General features: G+C 40.8%; 1 protein-coding gene across 1 annotated transcript; it reads left to right on the top strand.

The window, feature by feature from the left end:
- The first annotated feature begins 162 nt into the window (after positions 1-162).
- LOC124268690 (DNA topoisomerase 3-beta-1-like) lies at positions 163-22250 on the top strand. Its single transcript, XM_046703681.1, has 17 exons — positions 163-494; positions 1852-1929; positions 6254-6367; positions 7129-7296; positions 8378-8512; positions 9610-9722; positions 9894-9985; positions 10841-10949; positions 11520-11603; positions 12105-12225; positions 13188-13370; positions 14852-15061; positions 17420-17637; positions 18206-18386; positions 20022-20221; positions 20513-20615; positions 21278-22250. The coding sequence occupies exons 1-17, from the start codon at positions 261-263 to the stop codon at positions 21506-21508; spliced, it is 2574 nt and encodes an 857-aa protein (XP_046559637.1). The 5' UTR covers positions 163-260; the 3' UTR covers positions 21509-22250.
- The last annotated feature ends 239 nt before the right edge of the window (positions 22251-22489 follow it).

Here is a 22489-nt window from a genome sequence, read left to right as displayed (position 1 = left end):
ATACAAGAGACAATATATCACTGCATTTGTTTACAATTTTCTAAATAAATTATGAAGTGGACAATATCTGTAAAATATTGAAAGATGAGCAATACAAAATGGGGAATATTCTCTCTATATAACAGTAGTTAGTTGGGAAGTACTATTATATACGAGATTTAGAACATGGCGTCTAAGTCTGGAAAGTTTGGGTGTTACCCTGTTTAGTTTGTATTTGCACAGCTATTTTATTGTGTCGCTGTGTGGTTTAAGTTGCAAAAATGCGAACTGTTTTAATGGTAGCAGAGAAGCCATCTTTGGCTCAGTCTCTTGCTAAAATTCTCTCAAATGGTGCTATGAACAGCAGAAAAGGCATGAATGGGGCTTGCTCGGTTCATGAATACAGAGGCAAATTCAATGGAGACACTGTATTCTTTAAGATGACATCTGTTTGTGGTCACGTAATGAGCTGTGACTTTATGGGAAAATACAATAACTGGGACAAGGTTGATCCGGTAAGGCAACTCAAAGGCAGTGATGATCATAAATATGTTATGCACACTATGATAGCAGGGCTCCAGATAAGGGCCGTATCGGCATATGTACGGATAAAAAATATGCACGATACGGTAGGAAATAATTTAGGAACAGTAGCAGATACGCACCACAGCAGTGGTGAATGGTCTTAGAATCATTTACAGACGTATTTATCTGAAAAAAGTATTGTTTTTTACCTGTTTACACAATAGTAGCAATGTTGTGGTGCATATATGAAACGAAACACAAGATCAAATACTCCATTAAATTCAATTAAGTACTCTAACAGTTTTTGCAGTACTCCTATAGTTAAAAAATAAGGAGTACGTACTCCTGATGTTGAAAAATTATCTGGAGCCCTGGCATACTCAAAGGCAGTGATAATCATGAAAATGTTATGCACAGTGACCTGTCTGGACTAACAGTAACATTTCGGCATTTCATCACTGAAATAAGTTATGTTATTTTAAAGTGTATATCTATAAAATATAATATAAAATCGAATGGAACACGGGACAATGCTTAATTTGAGGAGCAGGTGGAAGCAATCCGGACGTGCCAAAACATTCCAGACATGAGTTGAATTCCTTGTTTTGTTATTTATTTTAAGGGTGTGGGAACAGAATAAGACCTGTCAGGTAATCCCGGTGCGTCAGCCTCTTTGAAGGGTTAGCAAAATTGTTAGCAAAAGTTTCTGATAATAATTGTGAAAGTATGCTACATACTTTTCTTGAGATATATCTCATTTTTATTATCCTTTCGGCTTTGGGCTAGTTTCACCTTTCTGATCATTAGCATGATTAGGGCAGGGTAAGCTCTCCAATTTGAAAGGAATATTTGCAAAGATAATAGTATCATGTTATTATATCTGTAACAACAGTGCTAACTGGAATCTCAAAAAAGATATTGTGGCAGTAATATGCTCCCCTTTTGATTTACAAGTTAGTAAGCAGAGTTCACATTAAACATGAAAGCAAGGATTCCCTGTCATGACCTGAATGTTAAACATCAAAGATCTGTGGGGTCCCTAAAGTGGGTTCAGTTACAAAAGAAGCATTTTACAAGATCGGAAAGTGATTTAGTTTTACTTATTCAAAAATTGTTTTATGCTTCCCATTGGAATCGCAGAGCAAGTTGTTTTCATCAATTCTGGGTTGCTTTTTTACATCTGTAGCAGACAATATTTAGCATCTGGTTAAGTTCTCAGTAAGATTAGATTTCATTTCTAAAGTTTGGTTGTTTTCTCTTTATAAATCTATTCCATGAGGACTCTGCACTATCTTAAAGTATAAGAGCCATACATACAGTCTGTATTGCACATGTTTCATTTCTCAGGTTGAACTGTTTCAAGCACCCATCCAGAAGAAGGAGGCAACACCAAACCTACACATGCCTGCTTTTCTGAGAAAGGAGGTAACTTGCCATCATTACTATGACTGCTTAAAGAAGCTTATAGCCTAACTCACTTAGTTCTCCGCTGAATAAGATCCATTATGTATAACTGTATTGTGCTCAGACAGATAAGGTTACTGGTCTGAAGACAAAACAGTTGGAACAGATGGCGTATAAACGCACCATGCTTCGCGGCTCACCGAGAAGCATGACTTTTCACGTGCGGTCAGACCACGTGCTCTTGACCACGTGGGAAACGGTCGAATCGGTCAGTTGTGTACAGGTTATGCTTGGGTTAAGACGTCATTGAGTTTAGACGTCAGTTGACTTCAGGTTTCCCTTGAGTTCGGTTGTTTCTTGAGTTGGGTGACAGCTCGTCAAAATAGGATTTAGATAGACTGATATAAAGAATGTATTAGTGCATCGAAATAGAAGTTCCATAGAGCTAGATACTGTAGATAGTAGACTTCCGCTGCAATAGAGCTAGATAGTGTAGATAATAGAATTTAAGGTATCACATTAAGTTTCTTGCCTCATTAGCATTTGTTATAAGAGATTCACGTTTAGTTCCCCATTTGTTTTGTTTGAATTATTTCATCAGTTTAATCAAGAGAGTCATGTTTAGTTCCCCAAATAGCATATTTCGATACTTTAATTTTAGTTAGTTTAGTTTTCAATTCCACCGCGCAACAGTTACTTTATCATAATTTATGCCCAGTAATTTTGAGAAGATAAACCTAGAATGTGTAGAATCAGAATGGTGTCAACAATGGAAGACTGTGAAGTGACATTTATCTGTCACATCATAATGTCTATACCAACAGTGGTGCCTCCATTGTATCACCATTGAAAAGGGTTTGTGACACCACTATGTGTGGTCTGAGTGTGAGTACATCTCAATTAAAATTAGACCTTACTTCTTGCTACAGCTACCCTCAAATCTGAAGACATCCCATTATCTGTCATGTCAGAACGACCCATCATTCTAATCCAATCTTTCCGTTCTCCGTATATACCTGAAAATCACCAGTAAAATTTGTTGGGGACCGGTAAATTGAAACCCAGCCGGACACTGTGTCCGGTAAATAATCAAGTATTAAAATAAAAAAATCATGGGTAAGCGAAATGACAGTCTTGGCTGTGCTTTCATGGTCGCAAATATTCTTATGTTTCGGAAATACCCAGGCTAAAAATAACTTTAAAATGAGTACTTACAGTATGGCAATAGGATACGACCGGCAAATTTCATTCAAGACCGGTAAAATTTTAGGTCGTCTGACACAGTGTCCGATAAATAATTAAGTCAGCAGAAACACTGTAATCTGAAAGTTACTTATCAGATTGGGAAAGTGAAATTTGGAATGTACTGGCATCTTGAGCATTCAGTAATTTTCTGTTGTGTAATTTTTCAAATTTTGAATCAATATTATTCAGTGAGTTCTTGGTTGAAACTAAACCTGTTGAAATTAGTGCTCTGTGATTGGCCAATGTCACCTTGTTGGTTGTTTCATTGGTTGATGATAGTTGAGTAAAGGTCATCTGACATAAGCTGTATTGGAATGTCTTGGTTTAGTTTTGGTTTGATCATTGTGATCGCACTCAGCAATATTCCTGCTATATGGCGGCGGTCTGTAAAAATAAATAATCTAGTCTGGACCAGACAGTTGGGATACAATGACATGTGTCAACCAAGTCAGCAAGCCTGATCACCCGATCCCGTTAGTCGCCTCTTATGACAAGCATGGGTTGCTGAAGAACAATACTAACCTGGATCTTCACGGGTGTTCTGGTATGTCTTCAAATATGTATTTAGCAGTACTGCTTGACTCGTATTAGATGAGCCTCGCGTAGTACACGTGTTTGTGAAAAGTAGACGGTGCAAGGAGTCTAGACGAATACACTTGGTTGCTACAGATAGATTGGCGATTAAGCCCGTGCAATACTTGCTGACCGTGGCATGAACTCAATACCGCTTCTGTTTAATGTGTCTCGGAGAGCTATTTAGTTCAGCAAGACACCATCTCGACACGAGTCAATTTTTTAATGTTTGCAGATTTTAATTATTTTAACATGTCAAATTTGCATGGGCAAATTGTTCATTCTCAGGCAAGGGAGTTAGCCTACAAATTAGTACAATGATACTATTTATATGGAAATTACGTATGCAATCAAAGTAGATGCTATGTAGCCTTGCTACTGGTCTTTCCAAGGCTACCTTTAAAAGTATTAAAGCGGAAGGTGATATGGGTGCGAGTAGGCCTACTTTTATTAGTCCAACCAAGTTGTGCAAACCCAAAACTTCCAAGCACAAACTTGATGATTTTGACCGGTGTACAGTCCATCAATTTGTATAATGTTTACATGGAATACAAAAGCAACTGCCTACTCTAGATATGATATATGATATGGCAAGAAGCCAATTGCATTACCAGGGTTCAAAGAACAGTTTTCGATAAAATCTGAAAGACATGGGGTTTAGGTGGCGATAAACGCAGTCAAATCGTAAGGTTTTAATGGAACGAAAAGACATCGTTTCAAAGCGCATGCAATAAAAAATGTCGAGATGAAAATCGAACAATCATCTTTATCAATGAAACAAGGTTGCATGTACACCACATTGTCCCAAAATGTTGGCAGTTTGATGGTGAGGTTGTGATAAATGGGGATCAGCTTCCGTCCGCTACCGGACCATGGCTTATTGTTGTTCATGCAGGGTTCGAAAACGGTTTTGTACCAAATGCATTACTTGTATTTGACTCAGTCAGAGCTCAAATCAGCACAATATCATGACGAGATGAATTTGGATAATTTTCAAAATGGCTGCAGGAAAAATTGATCCCACACATTCCACCCCACTCCGTCATTGTTATGGATAATGAGCCATACCACAGCAAGCAAGTGGACAAATGTCCAACAATGGCTAACAGAAAAGATGATATCAAACAAAGCTTGGTTACAAAGGCACAATATTGCATTTGACGATAAAATGCTCAAAGCCGAACTGTTGTGTCTGGCAAAATCCAACAAATCGGGCCCTGTCTATAATGTAGACACTATGTTGAAACAACATGGCCCTGATGTACTATGTCTTCCTCCTTACCACGCAGAATTGAACCCAATTGAGTTGATTTGGGCCAATGTCAAAAATTATGTTGCTAAACAAAACTTGCAGTTCACAAAAAACTTCGCTTAGAGTTGCCATAAATGAGTGAATGTCTGCAATCGGTGCCAAGGAATTGTCCGAATGTTGTAAACATGTTAAAACCATCGAAGATGGCTACTGGTAACGGGAAATTGCAGTAGAAAAAGAAATTGACAGAATCGTGATCGAAGTAGGACTGGCAAGTGATTCAGACACAGAGACCGATTCAGAAAGGGACGACTACGGCCCGAAGTACGCCTAAATCAGTAAATTCCATAATGGATCTATTCGGTATTTGACCCTGGTGTGGAGAGGATGCACCAGAATATATGTCAAGTATACATCCGTTTGTAAACATAACAAGTGTTCTTTTCTCTAGCACCTCTGTGGAGTGTTTTGTAAATAAAGTTATATTTGTCTTGGTTCAGTTTCTAAGGATCTTAGCTGTACACATACTTAGTATGATATAAAAATCAAAACACGATTCACACGAGGAAATTGAACATTTCAAGTTTTAGACGACAACCTGCTTCCCTCATTTTTCAAATCGAATGTTCTGGAGGGCGTTCCCATATATGCAAATTGGGGTCATTTGTCAGATCGTGGCTCATCTAATAGTAGTACATCAGTAGTGAGCACTAAGATCTGAATTATGTTTGAATAGTTCTGCAGAGCTCCAGATAGGATTTAGCTCATGTGTGTTCTGTACCCACTGTATTTTTTTGGAGTGGGTATTATGAATATTGAGTGGGTATTTCATTTTCCGTTACCCACTGCTTTCAAATATGTGCATATTTCAGTCACTTTACTCACCTAAGTATTATGTCATTGAGTAAGTTTACTAAGCAGGTATGTTCTGCCTTATGTCATACCTAATCAAAGCCAACTTTAATATACTGGAAATGATTTCATAAAAAATCACTCATCCTATACTGACAGTACAACACTTGTCCTATACTAACAGCACAACTTGATAGCAATCGATGTCTTTTTCATTACGCAAGCAATTTTTATAAATATATTCTGTACGCATTTGTTTTAAACTTTTTTGCGTATCTAACATTTTAAATGCGTAATTGGTACGCAACAATTATTTTTTCAATGGGTAATTGGAAATTTTCTATGCATATTTTACCCGGATACGCAGCTTATCTGGGCCTCTGGTTCTGGGTATGAAGATGATACATTTTAATGTTGCTTCAGGGCCAGGGAGCTGATTATCTTGTTCTTTGGCTGGATTGTGACAAGGAAGGCGAGAACATCTGTTTTGAGGTTATAGACTGTGTGGAGCCCATGATGAACAGGACACATGCGCAGGTGAGTTAATCACACAGGGCGTTTCAGTTGTTGTTCAGTCACACAGCATACAGGGCCTGTGAGTTGATCGCATGGAAATGTCTGCAGTTCACCAGTTACACATGAGATCAGATCTAGATCCCCCATTTAGCATAGTGAGTAAAGATCTGTAAAGAAATGCAGGTACACAAGTTAAAATGGTATGTTGTTTCTGTTGTTATACAATTGTAATTATGAAATTATGTATGCATCAGGGGTGGAAATAACCCATTGCCCGATGCCCGAAGTCCAGTGTTTTTTTCTGCCGGGCAAGCAAATTTGTATATCACAATGTACCCGTGTCCAGTTGACTTCCAATATTTATTATGTGGTTTATTTAAAAAACCAACAAGAAAACTGCCGATACATTGGAAAAATTATCAGGGCAAGTGATTTTACATGTGCCACTGTACCGGAGTACACTAGCAATTTTAAAGTTCTTTCCACCCCTGATGCATACTTACATACAAGCAACTCCAAACTAATCGCTTAAGGGTTATGAAATACACAAGTGGAAGCCGCCATAGCTGAGCGGTCTAGGCGGCAGACTTTGTATGCTGGCGATTAGGTGCCTGACTCTGAGGGTGTGGGTTCGAATCCCAGATGGGACTCAACCAAAAAAGGACTAGAATGTGTACTTTACTGAGAAAGTGTAATCCCAAATATAACATATGTTGCTGTAGGGTTATGTTGTAAAGTTATTCATATAGACAGCTTATTTGAATCTCCGCCATCCTTTTCAGCAAATCTTCCGAGCCAAATTCAGTGCAATCACAGATACTGATATCAAGAGAGCCATGCAAAACCTGGGCGAGCCCAACAAGAACGAGGCCCTGTCAGTGGATGCCCGCCAGGAGTTAGATCTGAGGATAGGATGTGCCTTCACCAGGTTCCAAACCAAGTTCTTCCAGGTAACGATAATATTCATAATAGATCATAGCTATTTTTGTCATTCTGTCATGTGTTTTAATATGATTAATATAATTCATGAATATATACAATACCATACCATTGAATGTCACCAGAACATTATACGTACTTGCGAACAATATACACAGATCTACTTAAGAAATATTTCATTACTAGGACGTAGAAATTTCACAACACAGCTTTATCAACATGATATATTCAACAGCCATAAATGTTATAAATAATTTATTCCTATCTTTATATAATGTTGGGAAAATAAGAGATTCTGATGTTTTTCTGAGGTAAGGCACAATCACAGGTGTAGGCTCTGATAGGCCATGTTTGAAATGACATGTTAAATCAATCGTTTAGAAAATTATGATGCAACTTCTTTGGGAAATGTTTAAGAGAAATGATAGAACTTTGATGTTTCATTCTCCTGTAACATCAAACAACACATATCTATCATCAATGCTCCAGATTATGCTTGGAGATCAATACTGGTCATTATCAGAAACAATGAGTACTGGGCATAGGTTTGCAAGTCAGTAAATACCATACTGCTCTTTCTTAGTAATGACAAGTACTGGTATGATATTGCACTTCAGATTTTTGTGCCAAACTCACATGAACATTTGATACAGCTGTTATTTCCAATACGTCTGTATTTGTCTAGTTTTCATCTGTAAATCCCCTGAAATGGCATCTTGGATTTGGAAAACTGATCATGTTCTGTCAGTCTATAAGCATTAAAAATTTGTTACATATATTTATCACATATTTTTCAAGAGTCAGTAAAAGGGTAAATGTTATCACAGATATCTACATCTACATTTAAAATCTTGACCAAACAAAAATTACAGATGAATGTATAGAAATTACACACAATATTTAAGACTTATATGTATTGATGATGAAATGGTTGATGGTACAAAATATTTTTAGAAACTGATGATCAAATCCAAAGTGATTTCCACCACTAGATATAAGCAGACAAGATCTCTAATATTGCCAAAGAACACAGACCGCCGTAATATATTTCATGCCAAACATGATATGACATGCATGTTATTATATTGCTAGGGAAAGTATGGAGATCTGGACAGCACCCTGATATCTTATGGTCCATGTCAGACCCCGACACTAGGCTTCTGTGTGGAAAGACATGACAAGATTCTTTCCTTCAAGCCTGAGGCCTACTGGGTGATCGATGTACAGGTATAGATACTAGTGGTGTTCCGATTAATTTAAATAATCAAAGATTGGTCTCAGTGACCAAACGACTAAGCAGTTTATCACATTTTCTCATAATCGAACATAAACGATTTTTGAACTACTTTTTTAGTCTTTGAAATACTTGACAATGGAACATATCGTTGAAGTTGTCAGTGCCTGAAAACGTGTTTAATTCATAGAAAACTGAATGACTGAATATTTCTTGAAGACTCCAGGAAGTTTATGTTCATGATATATATGTCATCACTTTAAATTAGCAAGTTGCATCATGTTATACATATCTGCAATAACAACCTGGATAGGAAAATCTGAAAAATGACGCTAACCAATTTTTTTCGCTGATTGTTTGTTGGTAATGAAGCAATCATCAATTGTGAGATTTCAACCAATTCCCAACACTAATAAATACAAGATATCAAGCTTGGTCATGCTTACTGCGTTAATATTTGGCAGATACTCTAACAATCTTATTGACCTATAACATGCACAAGTACCACTTTGAAAGTGTTATCATTGGAAATGATACTTCAGCTCAATAAGCGTGTTAATCTTCCAGTCCTGTAACCATGGTATCAATTTCAAAATCAACTTGTTGATTGATGCTCATGAGGTCAATCACTGGCTTGGTTGGTCCAGACTTGATTATTTACAGACTGATATCATGTAGCTGGAATTCTATTTATTCCAACCTTAATTGTTTGTCATAGTACTTATTCCAAGTTGCTTTGTCAATTGTAATGTTACCCGTGAAGGTCAGGGTTAGAATATTGATCTTCAGTAACCCATGCTTGTCGTAAGAGGCGACTAACGGGATCGGTGTCAGGCTCGCTGACTTGGTTGACACATGTCATCAGTTCCGAATTGCGCAGATCGATGCTCATGCTGTTGATTACTGGATTGTCCGGTCCAGACTCAATTATTTACAGACCGCCGCCATTTAGCTGGAATATTGCTGAGTGCGGTGTAAAACTCAACTCACTTACCCACTCAGTCGTAATGTAAATGTTATAGTTATTATTCACCAAGTAACATGGTAGCTTCCACTCTTGTTATCCTAGCTGAGTTGACTGTTTCTGTAGGTCACACATCCCGATGGGAAGGAGCTGAAGCTGGAGTGGGACAGAGTCAGGATATTTGACAAGGAAGTGGCACAGATGTTTGTCAACATGATCAAGTCTAGTGATGGAGCAAGGTAGACAGTGCATCCTAAAGTCAAATTACCAAAATTATAACAACCATTTTGTCGTTTAGATTACAGTGACAATAATTAGCACTTTTCTGCAGTAAAAGATGTTTTCTTTCTTGTATTGATGTTGAGTTATCTCCCTTTGTGTATTGAGTTATCTCCCCTGTGTGTATTCAGGGTGCTGGGTGTTGTCACCAAGGAGAAGAGCAAGGCCCGTCCCATTGCCCTCAATACAGTCGAGATGCTCAGAGTGGGAAGTTCAGGGCTCGGTAAGAAACATTTCACTATTCTGCCTTTGGGGTTTGCCTTTGAAATTATATTGTTTCTTTCCAGAAGTAGGAGACCTGTCAAGATTCGAGATAGAATTGATCTTCAGTAACCAATGCTTGTTGTAAGAGGCGACTAACAGAATCTCGTGGTCAGGCCCACTGACTTTGTTGAAACATGTCATCATATGCATAGATCAATACTCATGCTGTTCAGATCACTGGATTGTCTGATTCAGACTTGATTATTTACCAGCTTCATATAGCTGAAATATTGCTGAGTGCGTCGTTAAACAACAAACCAAACAAACCAGAAACAGGACTCCTGTGTAGTGTCTTGGACGAGGGCTTTGTTTTGGCAACACAACTATGCGTTTGGAAATACATGGACCATCCAAGAATATTCCTGAAGTTCACTCAGTTTAAATGTTCAATCAGGTTTAATGATATTTTTGATATAGCATGAATTTGACTTCGAATCATCATATCAATAGGTCACATATGACATATCGGTGGGTTGTGCATTGATTTTGATGTTTACGTTACAAACCAGTGGGAGATCCAGACTCTCTGTGTGTGTGTGTGTGTGTGTGTGTGTGTGTGGGTGTGAAACCCCCTGAAAACCCCGCGCGCACACACACACACGCACTTTGAAAGTTTCTGGATCCTCCTATGCAAACAGTACATAGTAACAAACTCATTGCAGTATATATGCTGGGACTATGCATGGGTACTACTACACTGCCAAACAGTAAAGGTCACAAAGATCACAAAGATTTTCCTTCAGCATATTACTGAAATATGTAACCATGGTTATGCCATGCCTTGATTTATTTCTTGTAATCTACTTGCTGCTAGGTATGGGCCCCCACCACGTGATGCAGATAGCGGAACGTCTCTACACCCAGGGTTACATCAGCTACCCCAGGACCGAGACAACGCACTACCCAGAAAACTTCGATCTCAAGTAGGAGTTTGTCACAAGTTCATGAGATAGTGAAGGGAGAGGTGCAATCATGTGTATTGATTGATTTCCCTTGATTTCTATTTACACTGACGTCATCATATGAGCGAAATATTCTCAAGCACGACGTAAAACCCAATTTCAGCTCACCTCACCTATTCACACTGCTAGGTGTAACGTACCAATCAGAATGTGTAACATACTCTTACCAGCCACAAACTTGGGTTGGTAGTATCAGCAACAGCCTGTTCTATTGAATGTTATTGAGGTGGTGAACAATTCAATACTGAAAACACACTGACATGCAAAAGAAAGCGTTCAAAATTCTATTTGATGGAAAGGATGTTTTCATGTCCTTTCAAAGTGGAGTGGATTTGGCTTATAGAGTTACCTCCCTTACCCTTCCCTAATGTCAATGTTTGATTGGTTGGTTGAATATTTATGAAAATTAAGGGTGTAAGAACGTCGGTAATAGATCCAGGGGTTAGTGTGGGTTTAACCTAAGTCTAGTCCTGGAGATAAAGAGGATGGTGAAGGTTTGGTTCAGTGACTCCACGACTGCTTGTGTTCCAGGGGCACCTTGAGGCAGCAGCAGTCGCACCCAGACTGGGGGAGCTTCGTCCGTGATCTACTGAGCAAGGGCATCCAGAGACCAAAGTAAGTTTTGCTACATGATGCATTGTTTTAGTATCAATTAAAAGGGAGATCAAAATTGTTTCAATATGATGAAAGAAACAAGCAATGTCTTTCTGGTATTTTCAATTCACTTTCAGTGATGTAAGTTGTAGCACCAAATCTGAGCTTCTTGCCTTAAAGACTGTCTCTGTTTAGCTGTGGTGTTGATATATCATAGCCTTTTTATTCTCTCTGATTTGTTGGGCCGTTGGGGTAGCCCAGTGGTTCATTCACTTTTCACACTAAAGGCCTGGGTTTGATTCCCCACATGGGTACAATTTGTGAGGCCTATTTCTGGTGTCACCCACCATGATATTGCTGGAATATTGCTAAAACTCTCTCACTCACTCACTCACTCACTCACTCACTCACTCACTCATCACTCACTCACTCACTCACTCACTCACTCACTCACTCACTCACTCACTCACTCACTCACTCACTCACTCACTCACTCACTCACTCACTCACTCTTGTCAACAGGAAAGGTTCGGATGCAGGTGACCATCCCCCAATTACCCCTATGAGGTCGGCCACAAACTCAGAGCTGGAGCATGATGCCTGGAGATTGTACGACTACATCACCAGACATTTTATTGCAACTGTGAGTTGACACATAGGGTGTAGGTCACCTATAGAACTGCTCTCTTCTTCATAAGCTGCCATTGTGACTGCATGTTTATCTGTGAGATGGGGACAGCCTCTTTTGAATGAGAGCTATTAAGTGTGGCAAATATCATGTTTGTAACAAATGTCCAGTAACTAGTGCCTTATCTATCTTAAAGTATAGCATCAAAGTAGACCAACACTGCATAATCAGAGTTACAGCTGGGAAGTTAAAATATATCAAAAAGTATATTTAATTTTCGAAACTGCAATGAATATTTTTGTGTCATGGGCCCAGTGTACTCATCCTGCATGCTATCATTGGGTCCACCTCAAGCTGTGCACCTCCGTATGTGTAGTGAGATCTTCTGATGACTTTTGGTGCCCTCGTCACCGCAAACCAGAGGAGTGAAACATGCTTGGACATGTGATGTAACTAGCAAAGTGTTTTCATGATTAACTTTGACATGAAATTATTACGACTACAGTTTCTAATAATTATTATTGGAACTGTTACAAATATTCGTTTTGGACTGGATGTTTATCAACTTTATATTATAAAAATATCAGCATAGCATGTATACTGCTATTAGATTTCTGTTTTACGGAGAACCATTGAAGTGAACGAAAACAGATGACGTCACTTCCGCATTCACGATCTTTGTGTAGCGAACTATGAGGCCTGCTGTGCGGTTGAAACATGAAGTAAATCCATCAGATATTTGAATATCATAAATAAATGACAAACAAACGAGGTAGGATTGTTTATTATCAATTTATTCATGCACTTTATGTTTCGTTGGTCGACAATCCTTACATGACCGAAAACCGAATACACAAGGATATATATATTCCACTATTGAAACAATAGAGTGAAGCCCCAGCTGTAAAATAATTAGTGTCTCGACAAGTGTCCAGAAATACTGATATACCTCCCTCAGGTTCCACTTTCTGTTCCAGCTGTCTCCCGACTGTACATACTTACAAACAACAGTATCCTTTGACATTGGTGCTGAGTTGTTTTCATGCTCTGGCAAAACGTTGCTAGACCCAGGTTTCACAGAAGTCATGACATGGCAGGCCATTACCAGTGACGAGGAAATGCCACGGTTTCACCGTGATCAAATGCTCTCCTTCAAAGAAGTGAGTCGTTCAGTTTTCATGATTTAAACATAAACACCTTGAAAATGCATAACAGTAATAAAAATTTTGTAATATTTGGCAGAATGGTCTCAAAAATCAATTTAAGTCGTTGTGGATCTTAGACCTGGTATAATCATATGCAGAAATGGCTTATGGATTTGAATCTCGTTCAAATCTCACTCATGAAGATCCTGCTTAAAATTGGTCTTCAGTAACCCATGCTTGTCAAAAGAGTTGACAAACAGGGTCTGGTGGTCAGGCTCGCTGGCTTGGTTGATGTCATATCGGGATCGGGTGGTCAGGCTCGCTGGCTTGGTTGATGTCATATCGGGATCGGGTGGTCAGGCTCGCTGACTTGGTTGATGTCATATCGGGGTTCATCGGGTGGTCAGGCTCTGACTGGCTTGGTTGATGTCATATCGGGATCGGGTGGTCAGGCTCGCTGGCTTGGTTGATGTCATATCGGGATCGGGTGGTCAGGCTCGCTGACTTGGTTGATGTCATATCGGGATCGGGTGGTCAGACTTGCTGACTTGGTTGATGTCATATCGGGATCGTGGTCAGTCAGCTCGCTCGCTGGCTTGGTTGATGTCATATCGGATCGGGTGGTCAGGCTTCGCTGGCTTGGTTGATGTCATATCGATCGGGTGGTCAGGCTCGCTGACTTGGTTGATGTCATATCGATCGGGTGGTCAGGCTTCGCTGACTTGGTTGATGTCATATCAGGATCGGGTGGTCAGGCCTCGCTGGCTTGGTTGATGTCATATCGGGATCGGGTGGTCAGGCTCGCTGGCTTGGTTGATGTGATGTCATGGTCAGGCTCGCTGGCTTGGATGATGGTCAGGGGTCAGGCTCGCTGACTTGGTTGATGTCATATCGGGATCGGGTGGTCAGGCTCGCTGGCTTGGTTGATGTCATATCGGGATCGGGTGGTCAGGCTCGCTGGCTTGGTTGATGTCATATCGGGATCGGGTGGTCAGGCTCGCTGGCTTGGTTGATGTCATATCGGGATCGGGTGGTCAGGCTCGCTGACTTGGTTGATGTCATATCGGGATCGGGTGGTCAGGCTCGCTGACTTGGTTGATGTCATATCGGGATCGGGGGTCAGGCCTCGCTGACTTGGTTGATGTCATATCGGCTCCAGGCTGACTTGGCTTGGTTGATGTCATATCGGGATCGGGTGGTCAGGCTTGCTGGCTTGGTTGATGCCATCATCGGGATCGGGTGGTCAGGCTAGCTGACTTGGTTGATGTCATATCGGGATCGGGTGGTCAGGCTTGCTGACTTGGTTGATGCATGTCAGCATATCCCAATTGCGCAGAATGATGCTCATCATGTCAGTCACTGGATTGTCTGATCCAGACAATATCTCTTCCAGGATCCTCTTTACACCCATTTCATAGCAGAGCACTCTTACAACAGACCTCACTCGGTGTTGTTGTGAAAGGAATACTTGGGATAACATGTACTTGTGATTACAGGTAAAGCTAAACGAGCGACAGACCTCACCCCCTGACTACCTGACAGAGAGTGAGCTGATTACTCTAATGGAGAAACATGGTATCGGTACTGACGCCAGCATCCCTGTCCATATCAACAACATTTGTGAGAGGAACTACGTCAACATTATCGCTGGCCGTAAGCTGAAGCCCACCCCACTTGGCATTGTGCTGGTACATGGATACCAAAAGGTAGGTGTTTCTGAGAATAATCTAAGACATGGGACAATTCCTGCAAATAACCTGCCTCTAGTAGAACACATGTATTTCGGTGATATTCTAGTTGTTTTACTGTCCTTCAATGACAATTTTTTGTACCTTTAAATTATTCGTCATCTATAACTTGATCTAGTCATGATATGACTGAAATATTGCCAAAGTGACTTTAAATTTTAACTAGCTCTCTCACTCCAGAAGAAGGCTGTTACAAATCCTGAATTTTGGCTGTCATAATATTTTTAAGATCTTCAGACAGAAGACATTATGAGTCCCACTATAGTCATGACATCATTGAAAGGTGACATTAGAGTAATGATATTTTTGCCAGGGTGACATTGTAGTGATGACATTATGACATGGTGGCTATATGGTTGTGCTGACATTATGACAGTGTGGCATTATGGTGGTGACAACATTATGACAGGGTGGCTTTATGGTGGTGACGACATTATGACAGGGTGGCTTTATGGTGGTGACGACATTATGACAGGGTGGCTTATGGTGGTGACGACATTATGACAGGGTGGCTTATGGTGGTGATGACATTATGACAGGGTGGCATTATGGTGATGATGACATTATGACAGGGTGGCTTTATGGTGGTGATGACATTATGACAGGGTGGCATTATGGTGGTGATGACATTATGGTGGTGATGACATTATGACAGGGTGGCATTATGGTGGTGATGACATGACAGGGTGGCATTATGGTGGTGATGACATTATGACAGGGTGGCATTATGGTGGTGACAACATTATGACAGGGTGGCTTATGGTGGTGGTGATGACATTATGACAGGGTGGCATTATGGTGGTGATGACATTATGACAGAGGGTGGCATTATGGTGGTGATGACATTATGACAGGGTGGCATTATGGTGATGACATTATGACAGAGCACCATTATGGTGGTGACAACATTATGGTGATGACATGGATGGCATTATGGTGGTGATGACATTATGACAGGGTGGCATTATGGTGGTGATGACATTATGACAGGGTGGCATTATGGTGGTGATGACATTAAGACAGGGTGGCATTATGGTGGTGATGCGACATTATGACAGGGTGGCATTATGGTGGTGATGACATTATGACAGGATGGCATTATGGTGGTGATGACATTATGACAGGGTGGTGATGATTTATGACACAGGGTGGCATGATGACATTATGACATGACAGGGTGACATTATGACAGGGTGGTGATGACATTATGACAGGGTGGCATTATGGTGGTGATGACATGACAGGGTGGCATTATGGTGGTGATGACATTATGACAGGGTGGCATTATGGTGGTGATGACATGACAGGGTGGCATGGTGGTGATGACATTATGACAGGGTGGCATTATGGTGGTGATGACATTATGACAGGGTGGCATTATGGTGGTGATGACAGGGTGGCATTATGGTGGTGATGACAGGGTGGCATTATGTTGATGATGACAGGGTGGCATTATGGTGGTGATGACATTATGACAGGGTGGCTTTATGGTGGTGATGACATTATGACAGGGTGGCTTTATGGTGGTGATGACATTATGACAGGGTGGCATTATTGTGGTGATGACATTATGACAGGGTGGCATTGTGGTGGTGCTGACATTATGATAGGGTGGCTTTATTGTGGTGATGACAGTGTGGCATTATGGTGGTGATGACATGACAGTGTGGCAATATGGTGGTGATTACATTATGACAGGGTGGCTTTATGGTGGTGATGACATGACTGTGTGGCATTATGGTGGTGATGACATGACAGTGGCATTATGGTGGTGATTACATTATGACAGGGTGGCTTTATGGTGGTGATGAGATTTTGACAGGGTGGCATTATGTTGATGATGACATTATGACGGGGTGGTTTTATGGTGGTGATGACATGACTGTGGCATTATGGTGGTGACGACATTATGACAGAGCACCATTATGGTGGTGACGACATGACATGGTGGAATTATGGTGATGATGATATTATGACAGGGTTACTTTATGGTGGTGATGACATTACAACAGGGCGTCATTAGAGTGATGACGGGTTTTTACGTAACACAGAAGTGTATATCCATGGTGGCAAAGTGAAATTATGACAGAGTGACATTATCATGAGGGTGGTGGGTGACATTGTCTTTACGGTGAGGAAACAATTTTAGCTTGGATGACATTAAGACCTGAACGACATTATAGCAAGGACAATGTGTTATCACAAGTTACATTACAAACCCATGATGACATCAAAGTTTCAGAATTATGCCATCAACACCAATCACATTATGTAGCAAGGATGGCAGTAAGGGGCAGAGCATTTCTTTTGTTCCAGATTGACGCTGACCTTGTGCTACCGACCATGAGATCAGCTGTGGAACAACAACTGAACCTCATCTCTCACGGCAAGGCAGACTTCTACGCAGTCAAGCAGCATGGCTTGGACATATTTCACAGGAAGTTCCGATACTTTGTTGAGAATATCAACGGTATGGATGAGCTGTTCGAGGTTACTTTCTCATCCCTGGCCGACAGCGGTCGACCTCTGTCAAGGTATGTACTGAATGGAAATGCATCTGCTGTGGTAACACAAACTAATGCAGAGGTTACAGGAAGCCCAATTGTCTAAGATGTAATTTGCTGTGCAGAGTTACCCCTCTTCTGAATCTGTACTCACTGAGAAAGTGTAATCCCGAACATAACCTATGTCACATGTCACCACTTTCTAAATGGCTTTGTGTATTCATAGCTTTTGGCTGTGGGAGCCGTTCCAACTTACACTTGTCAGAGGGGTACACAAAGTATGTGATCTAGATTTTCAGTTGTCAGACATCCATTTCGAGGAAACTGCAGCTGAATGGGTTAGATCGCTGACTTTGTGTGCTGGTGATTACCGGTAGGTGCCGGTAGTGTGGGTTCGAATCACAGATGGAACTCAACCCCAAAAGTACTAGAATCTGTACTTTACTGAAAAAGCATAATCCCACTGATAACATTGTGCAAAGTATTATTCAAAATATTTTGTTTATCCTATAACTAAGACCTAATCTGTTTCATGATTGACTTTTCACATGATTGGAATATTGTAAGATGTTTTGTCTAACACACAAGTAATTTCCAGGTGTGGTAAGTGTCGACGCTACATGAAATACGTGCAGGCGAAACCTTCTCGTCTTCACTGCTCCATGTGTGACGAGACATATTCCCTGCCGCAGAACGGCAACATCAAGCTCTACAAGGAACTCCGGTGTCCGCTAGATGACTACGAGCTGGTGTTGTGGACAACTGGTGCCAAGGGCAAGGTCAGTCCTTGATATGTAAATCCTTTAATCTTCTTATCTGCTGATCGGCCATAGTTCATGGCTTGATTTGTTGTTGATTCTGTTTGTTTCTCTCCCCAAGTGGGGACGTGAAACAGAAAAACTCAATTACTTGTGGAAAGAGGTGACTGAGTGAACTGTGTGAATGTCTGTCATCATACCTAACAGTTTGGGAACTTAATCATTACTTCGATTGCTGGTTTGATTGGCAGGATATGATTATTCAGACATCGTTTGAAGAGCTGGAATGTACCAAAAATTGTTTACTGGTCAAATTAAGACCAAATATTACTGTTTGCTGTCATTACACATTGAACGTCCCATTAGAACTCCTTTTTACCTGATCAATGAGAGCATACCTGCTGATATTATTGAAGTCCAAAATGTTTTTTCTAATCATGCAACCTCAAAATGGCTAGCACGGGACATTTTGAATGACCATTACACTGACCATTACACATCACATAACTTGACAGAAGAACTGCAATACAATCTCAGCCTTAGACATTTCCTGAATGTCATCAGTTTGAAGCTAGTTCCAGTGAGCTGGAGAAAGCTCAGGGGTGGAAATAACCCATTGCCCGACGCCCGAGTCCAGTGTTTTTTTCTGTCGGGCAAGCAAATTTGTATATCACACTGTACCGGTGTCCAGTTTACTTTCCAATGTTAATTATGTTGTTTATTTAAAAAATCAACACGAAAATCGGCCAGTATAGTGGAAAAATTATCAGGGCAAGTGATTTTACTTGTGCCACTGTACCGGAGTACACTAGCAGTTTTAAAGTTATTTCCACCCCTGAAGCTACTTTTCTATTGGCTTTTGTTTAGTCCTTTTTGCAACTGGTGGTGAGGGTCATTCTCTTCCCACAGAGGTTACTCCTGTCATATCTTCCTACGTAACCTCTGTTCTAATACGGCCATATTTCCCGGTTCTCGTAAAATCCCCTAGCGGCAAAAGATCGCAACACGAATTATCTCCTTTCTTTCTATCCAATCAGAACACCTGTTACATTGACTTAGATTCAACTTGACTAACACAAGCAAATGTGGGGCCACAAATATCCCCCATCTGCCAGGGACTTGTGTTGATGTTACACACAAGACGTTTAATGGCTAGCTTGTCCGTTGTCAACGAGGGCGATGGAGACGCCACTGATCTGTCTAGAAGAAACGTTTGCGCATCGCGCAGGGGAAGAAGTTTAGTTTTCTCGAAGCATACAGAAATTACCGAGGCCTTGCGAATGATCACTTTTGAAACAACGTCGCTGATTGCACAACTAAATCTGATTGTCTCCAATCACGAGTCTTGAACGCTCACACCATGAAAGGGCCGTATTAGAACAGAGGTTACGTAGGAAGATGTGACAGGAGTAACCTCTGTGGGAAGAGAATGGGTGAGGGTTGGCAAGGGTCAGTGGGACATGACCTGTAATGGGACACCTTAGATCATTGTTTAGGAGAAGCCAGAACTTAGATCTGAAGTAGAGTCTATGAGCACTAGGATGTGATGTAGTAGTTATGAGATCTAAGATGAGATGTAGTGGTAATGAGCACTAAGATCTGTTTTCATTGAGGCTGAAAGAAACCATAAAGACTACAATCCCGTTTGTTTTTCAGAGTTATCCACTGTGTCCATACTGCTACAACCACCCTCCCTTCAAGAACATGAGGAAGGGGATGGGTTGTAACGAATGTACACATCCGTCCTGCCAACACTCCCTATCACAGACCGGAATCTCAGAGTGTGTGGAGTGTGAGTACGGCATCCTCGTCCTGGACCAGACGTCTGGACCCAAGTGGAGGATGGCTTGTAACAAGTGAGTCAACTTTAGCTTCATGTTCACTCACACACATGGCAAGTGAAGATCCGGATTAGAATTGGTCTTCAACCCATGCTTGTCGTAAGAGGTGACTAACAAGATCAGAGGGTCATGTTTGCAGACTTGTTTGACTCGTGTCACTGTATCCCAATCGCATAGATTAATGCTTATGATGTCAATCCCTGGATTGTGTTGTCCAGGGTTGATTATTTTAAAGCCACCTTGTGTTCTTTAACTTTGTTTGAGTAACATGTTGCCTACATGACCTACTGCCTTGTTTTGTTTCAGGTGTAGTGTGGTGATCAACTTCTTTGACAATGCTTCCAAGATTACCATCGGTGAAGACACCTGTGACGACTGTGGTGCTAATACTGTTGTTGTGCAGTACAAGGTAAAATATTGATGTCTTGGTTTCAGAGTCTTGGAAAAGTTTCGTAGCAGAAAATATCATCATACAACATGACCTTTTTACAGTACTTAAGGAAATGTTCCTTCACTATTTCTGGTCAACATGTTATCAGATATGGGACATACCATGATTAACTTAATAAACAGTCCTGCACTTATTGCTATCAGCATTTCATCAGGTTTTGGGGCATACCATAATGCAGTGTATGAAATAAGCCAAAATTCCAGCCAGACATCAGGGCTGGTAACTTCAAAATGTTACCAGCCCAAAATGGATTTAACCAGACCAAATATGGTGAATTTACTCAGATGTATGAAAGATCCAAAAAAAATTACCAGACCATCAGGCTGGCTAGCTGTAAATTTAGACCGTCCGTCAGAAATCTAGACCGCCTCGGGCCTTATTTCATACACTGCATAATGGACTAAATAAATACTCCTGGTTAACATTTCATCATGCATTAGGACACGAAAAACCATTATTACATCAGTAAGAGGTCATTGGTGTGTTCTTGGCCCTCTTTCATCGGGTTGTAAGACTTACCATCATCACCTCACGGAGACAGATTCTGCACTTATTCCTTGCAGACATTACACTAGAACAGGATCATGTAAATCTAGTGTTTTGTTCTATTTGGTTTTCAGAGCAAGTCTCCTTTCCCTAATGGTGATGAAGAGCACACGGGGTGTGCCTTCTGTGATGCTGTGTTCAAGTCACTCATTGAGAAACATTATGCCGTCAACCTGTCGAACCGCCGTGGCCATGGTGGCAGAGGACGTGGGGGCAGGGGAAGAGGAGGTCGTGGCCGTGGCAGGGGTCGAGGAAGAGGAAAACCAAAAGACAAGATGGCTCAGCTTGCTGCCTATTTTGTATAGCATGATTTTATGGAGACCTTTTACAACGGTTAAAGACTTGTTATTGTACATCTAGATGTTTATATACATCTAGGACAGTACGTTCTTCCCTGTTAGGTGTACAGCATGTGCACGTAATGAATGCAAGAAATGTCCATGGTTGGAAGTGTCGCCACTTACAGATGTGTAGAATTAGTACCTGGGTAGACAGTCATAAGGGATGCCAATATCACAAGACTCTACGTGTCCACCTTCAGGGCTCAAGGGTTACATGAACAATCTGTAACAGACGTGAGCTCTGCTGTAGTCTACTCTTATATTCAACATAGTGTACAGGACAGAGGAAAGTTCTCTATAAACCTACAGACATTTCTTCAAGGCAATCCTGCCCACAACAAACAGTCAATGTCTGGAAATATTTCATCAGCCACACTTGACATTTCTTTGGACCAGGTACATTCGAATGACTGCTCTGAGATGGTATAAGTTTGTGAAAAATACTCCTTTCACTGCAACAGTTCAGTGGTGCCATGTTTATCGGATCTATTCAAGCTGTTTTCTGGGACAGTATGTGGTGGATTCAGTCAGGTCCACCCATGAAGGTTGTTATCAATGGCCACTTGTGTCAACACGACCCTGCGCTTACACGAATGTGCTCATTTGAAGACTTGGAAAATGCTCCAGAGTACTTAGAGATCTTTTACATCGGAATAGTGCAAGCATGCTAGTCTTTTGACAAAAGTAATCAATAAAAAAATATGATCACAAAGTATTATTGTTTGTCATAAATGTAGGTAAAATTCTGAATGTGAAGTGTCAGGGTAAATTTGTGATCAAGATCAGATGGCAAGATATGTTGACCCTGGGTTCATATGCCAGCCCACGCACTTCAGGTTCCAAGCTTGATCCAAGTAAATATTTCGTGAAGCACCATATGTACATAAATATATGCATTGACGGTGAGCTTAACTGGTCGTCTGATGTTTCGAGTCCCTGAGACAA

Source organism: Haliotis rubra, unplaced genomic scaffold (assembly GCF_003918875.1).
Source record: "Haliotis rubra isolate DU_JTF1 unplaced genomic scaffold, ASM391887v1 Scf14, whole genome shotgun sequence".
NCBI classification, from domain to species: Eukaryota; Metazoa; Mollusca; class Gastropoda; order Lepetellida; family Haliotidae; genus Haliotis; species Haliotis rubra.
Note: the sequence above shows the minus strand (reverse complement) of the source record. Positions and strands in the feature narration are given on the sequence as shown.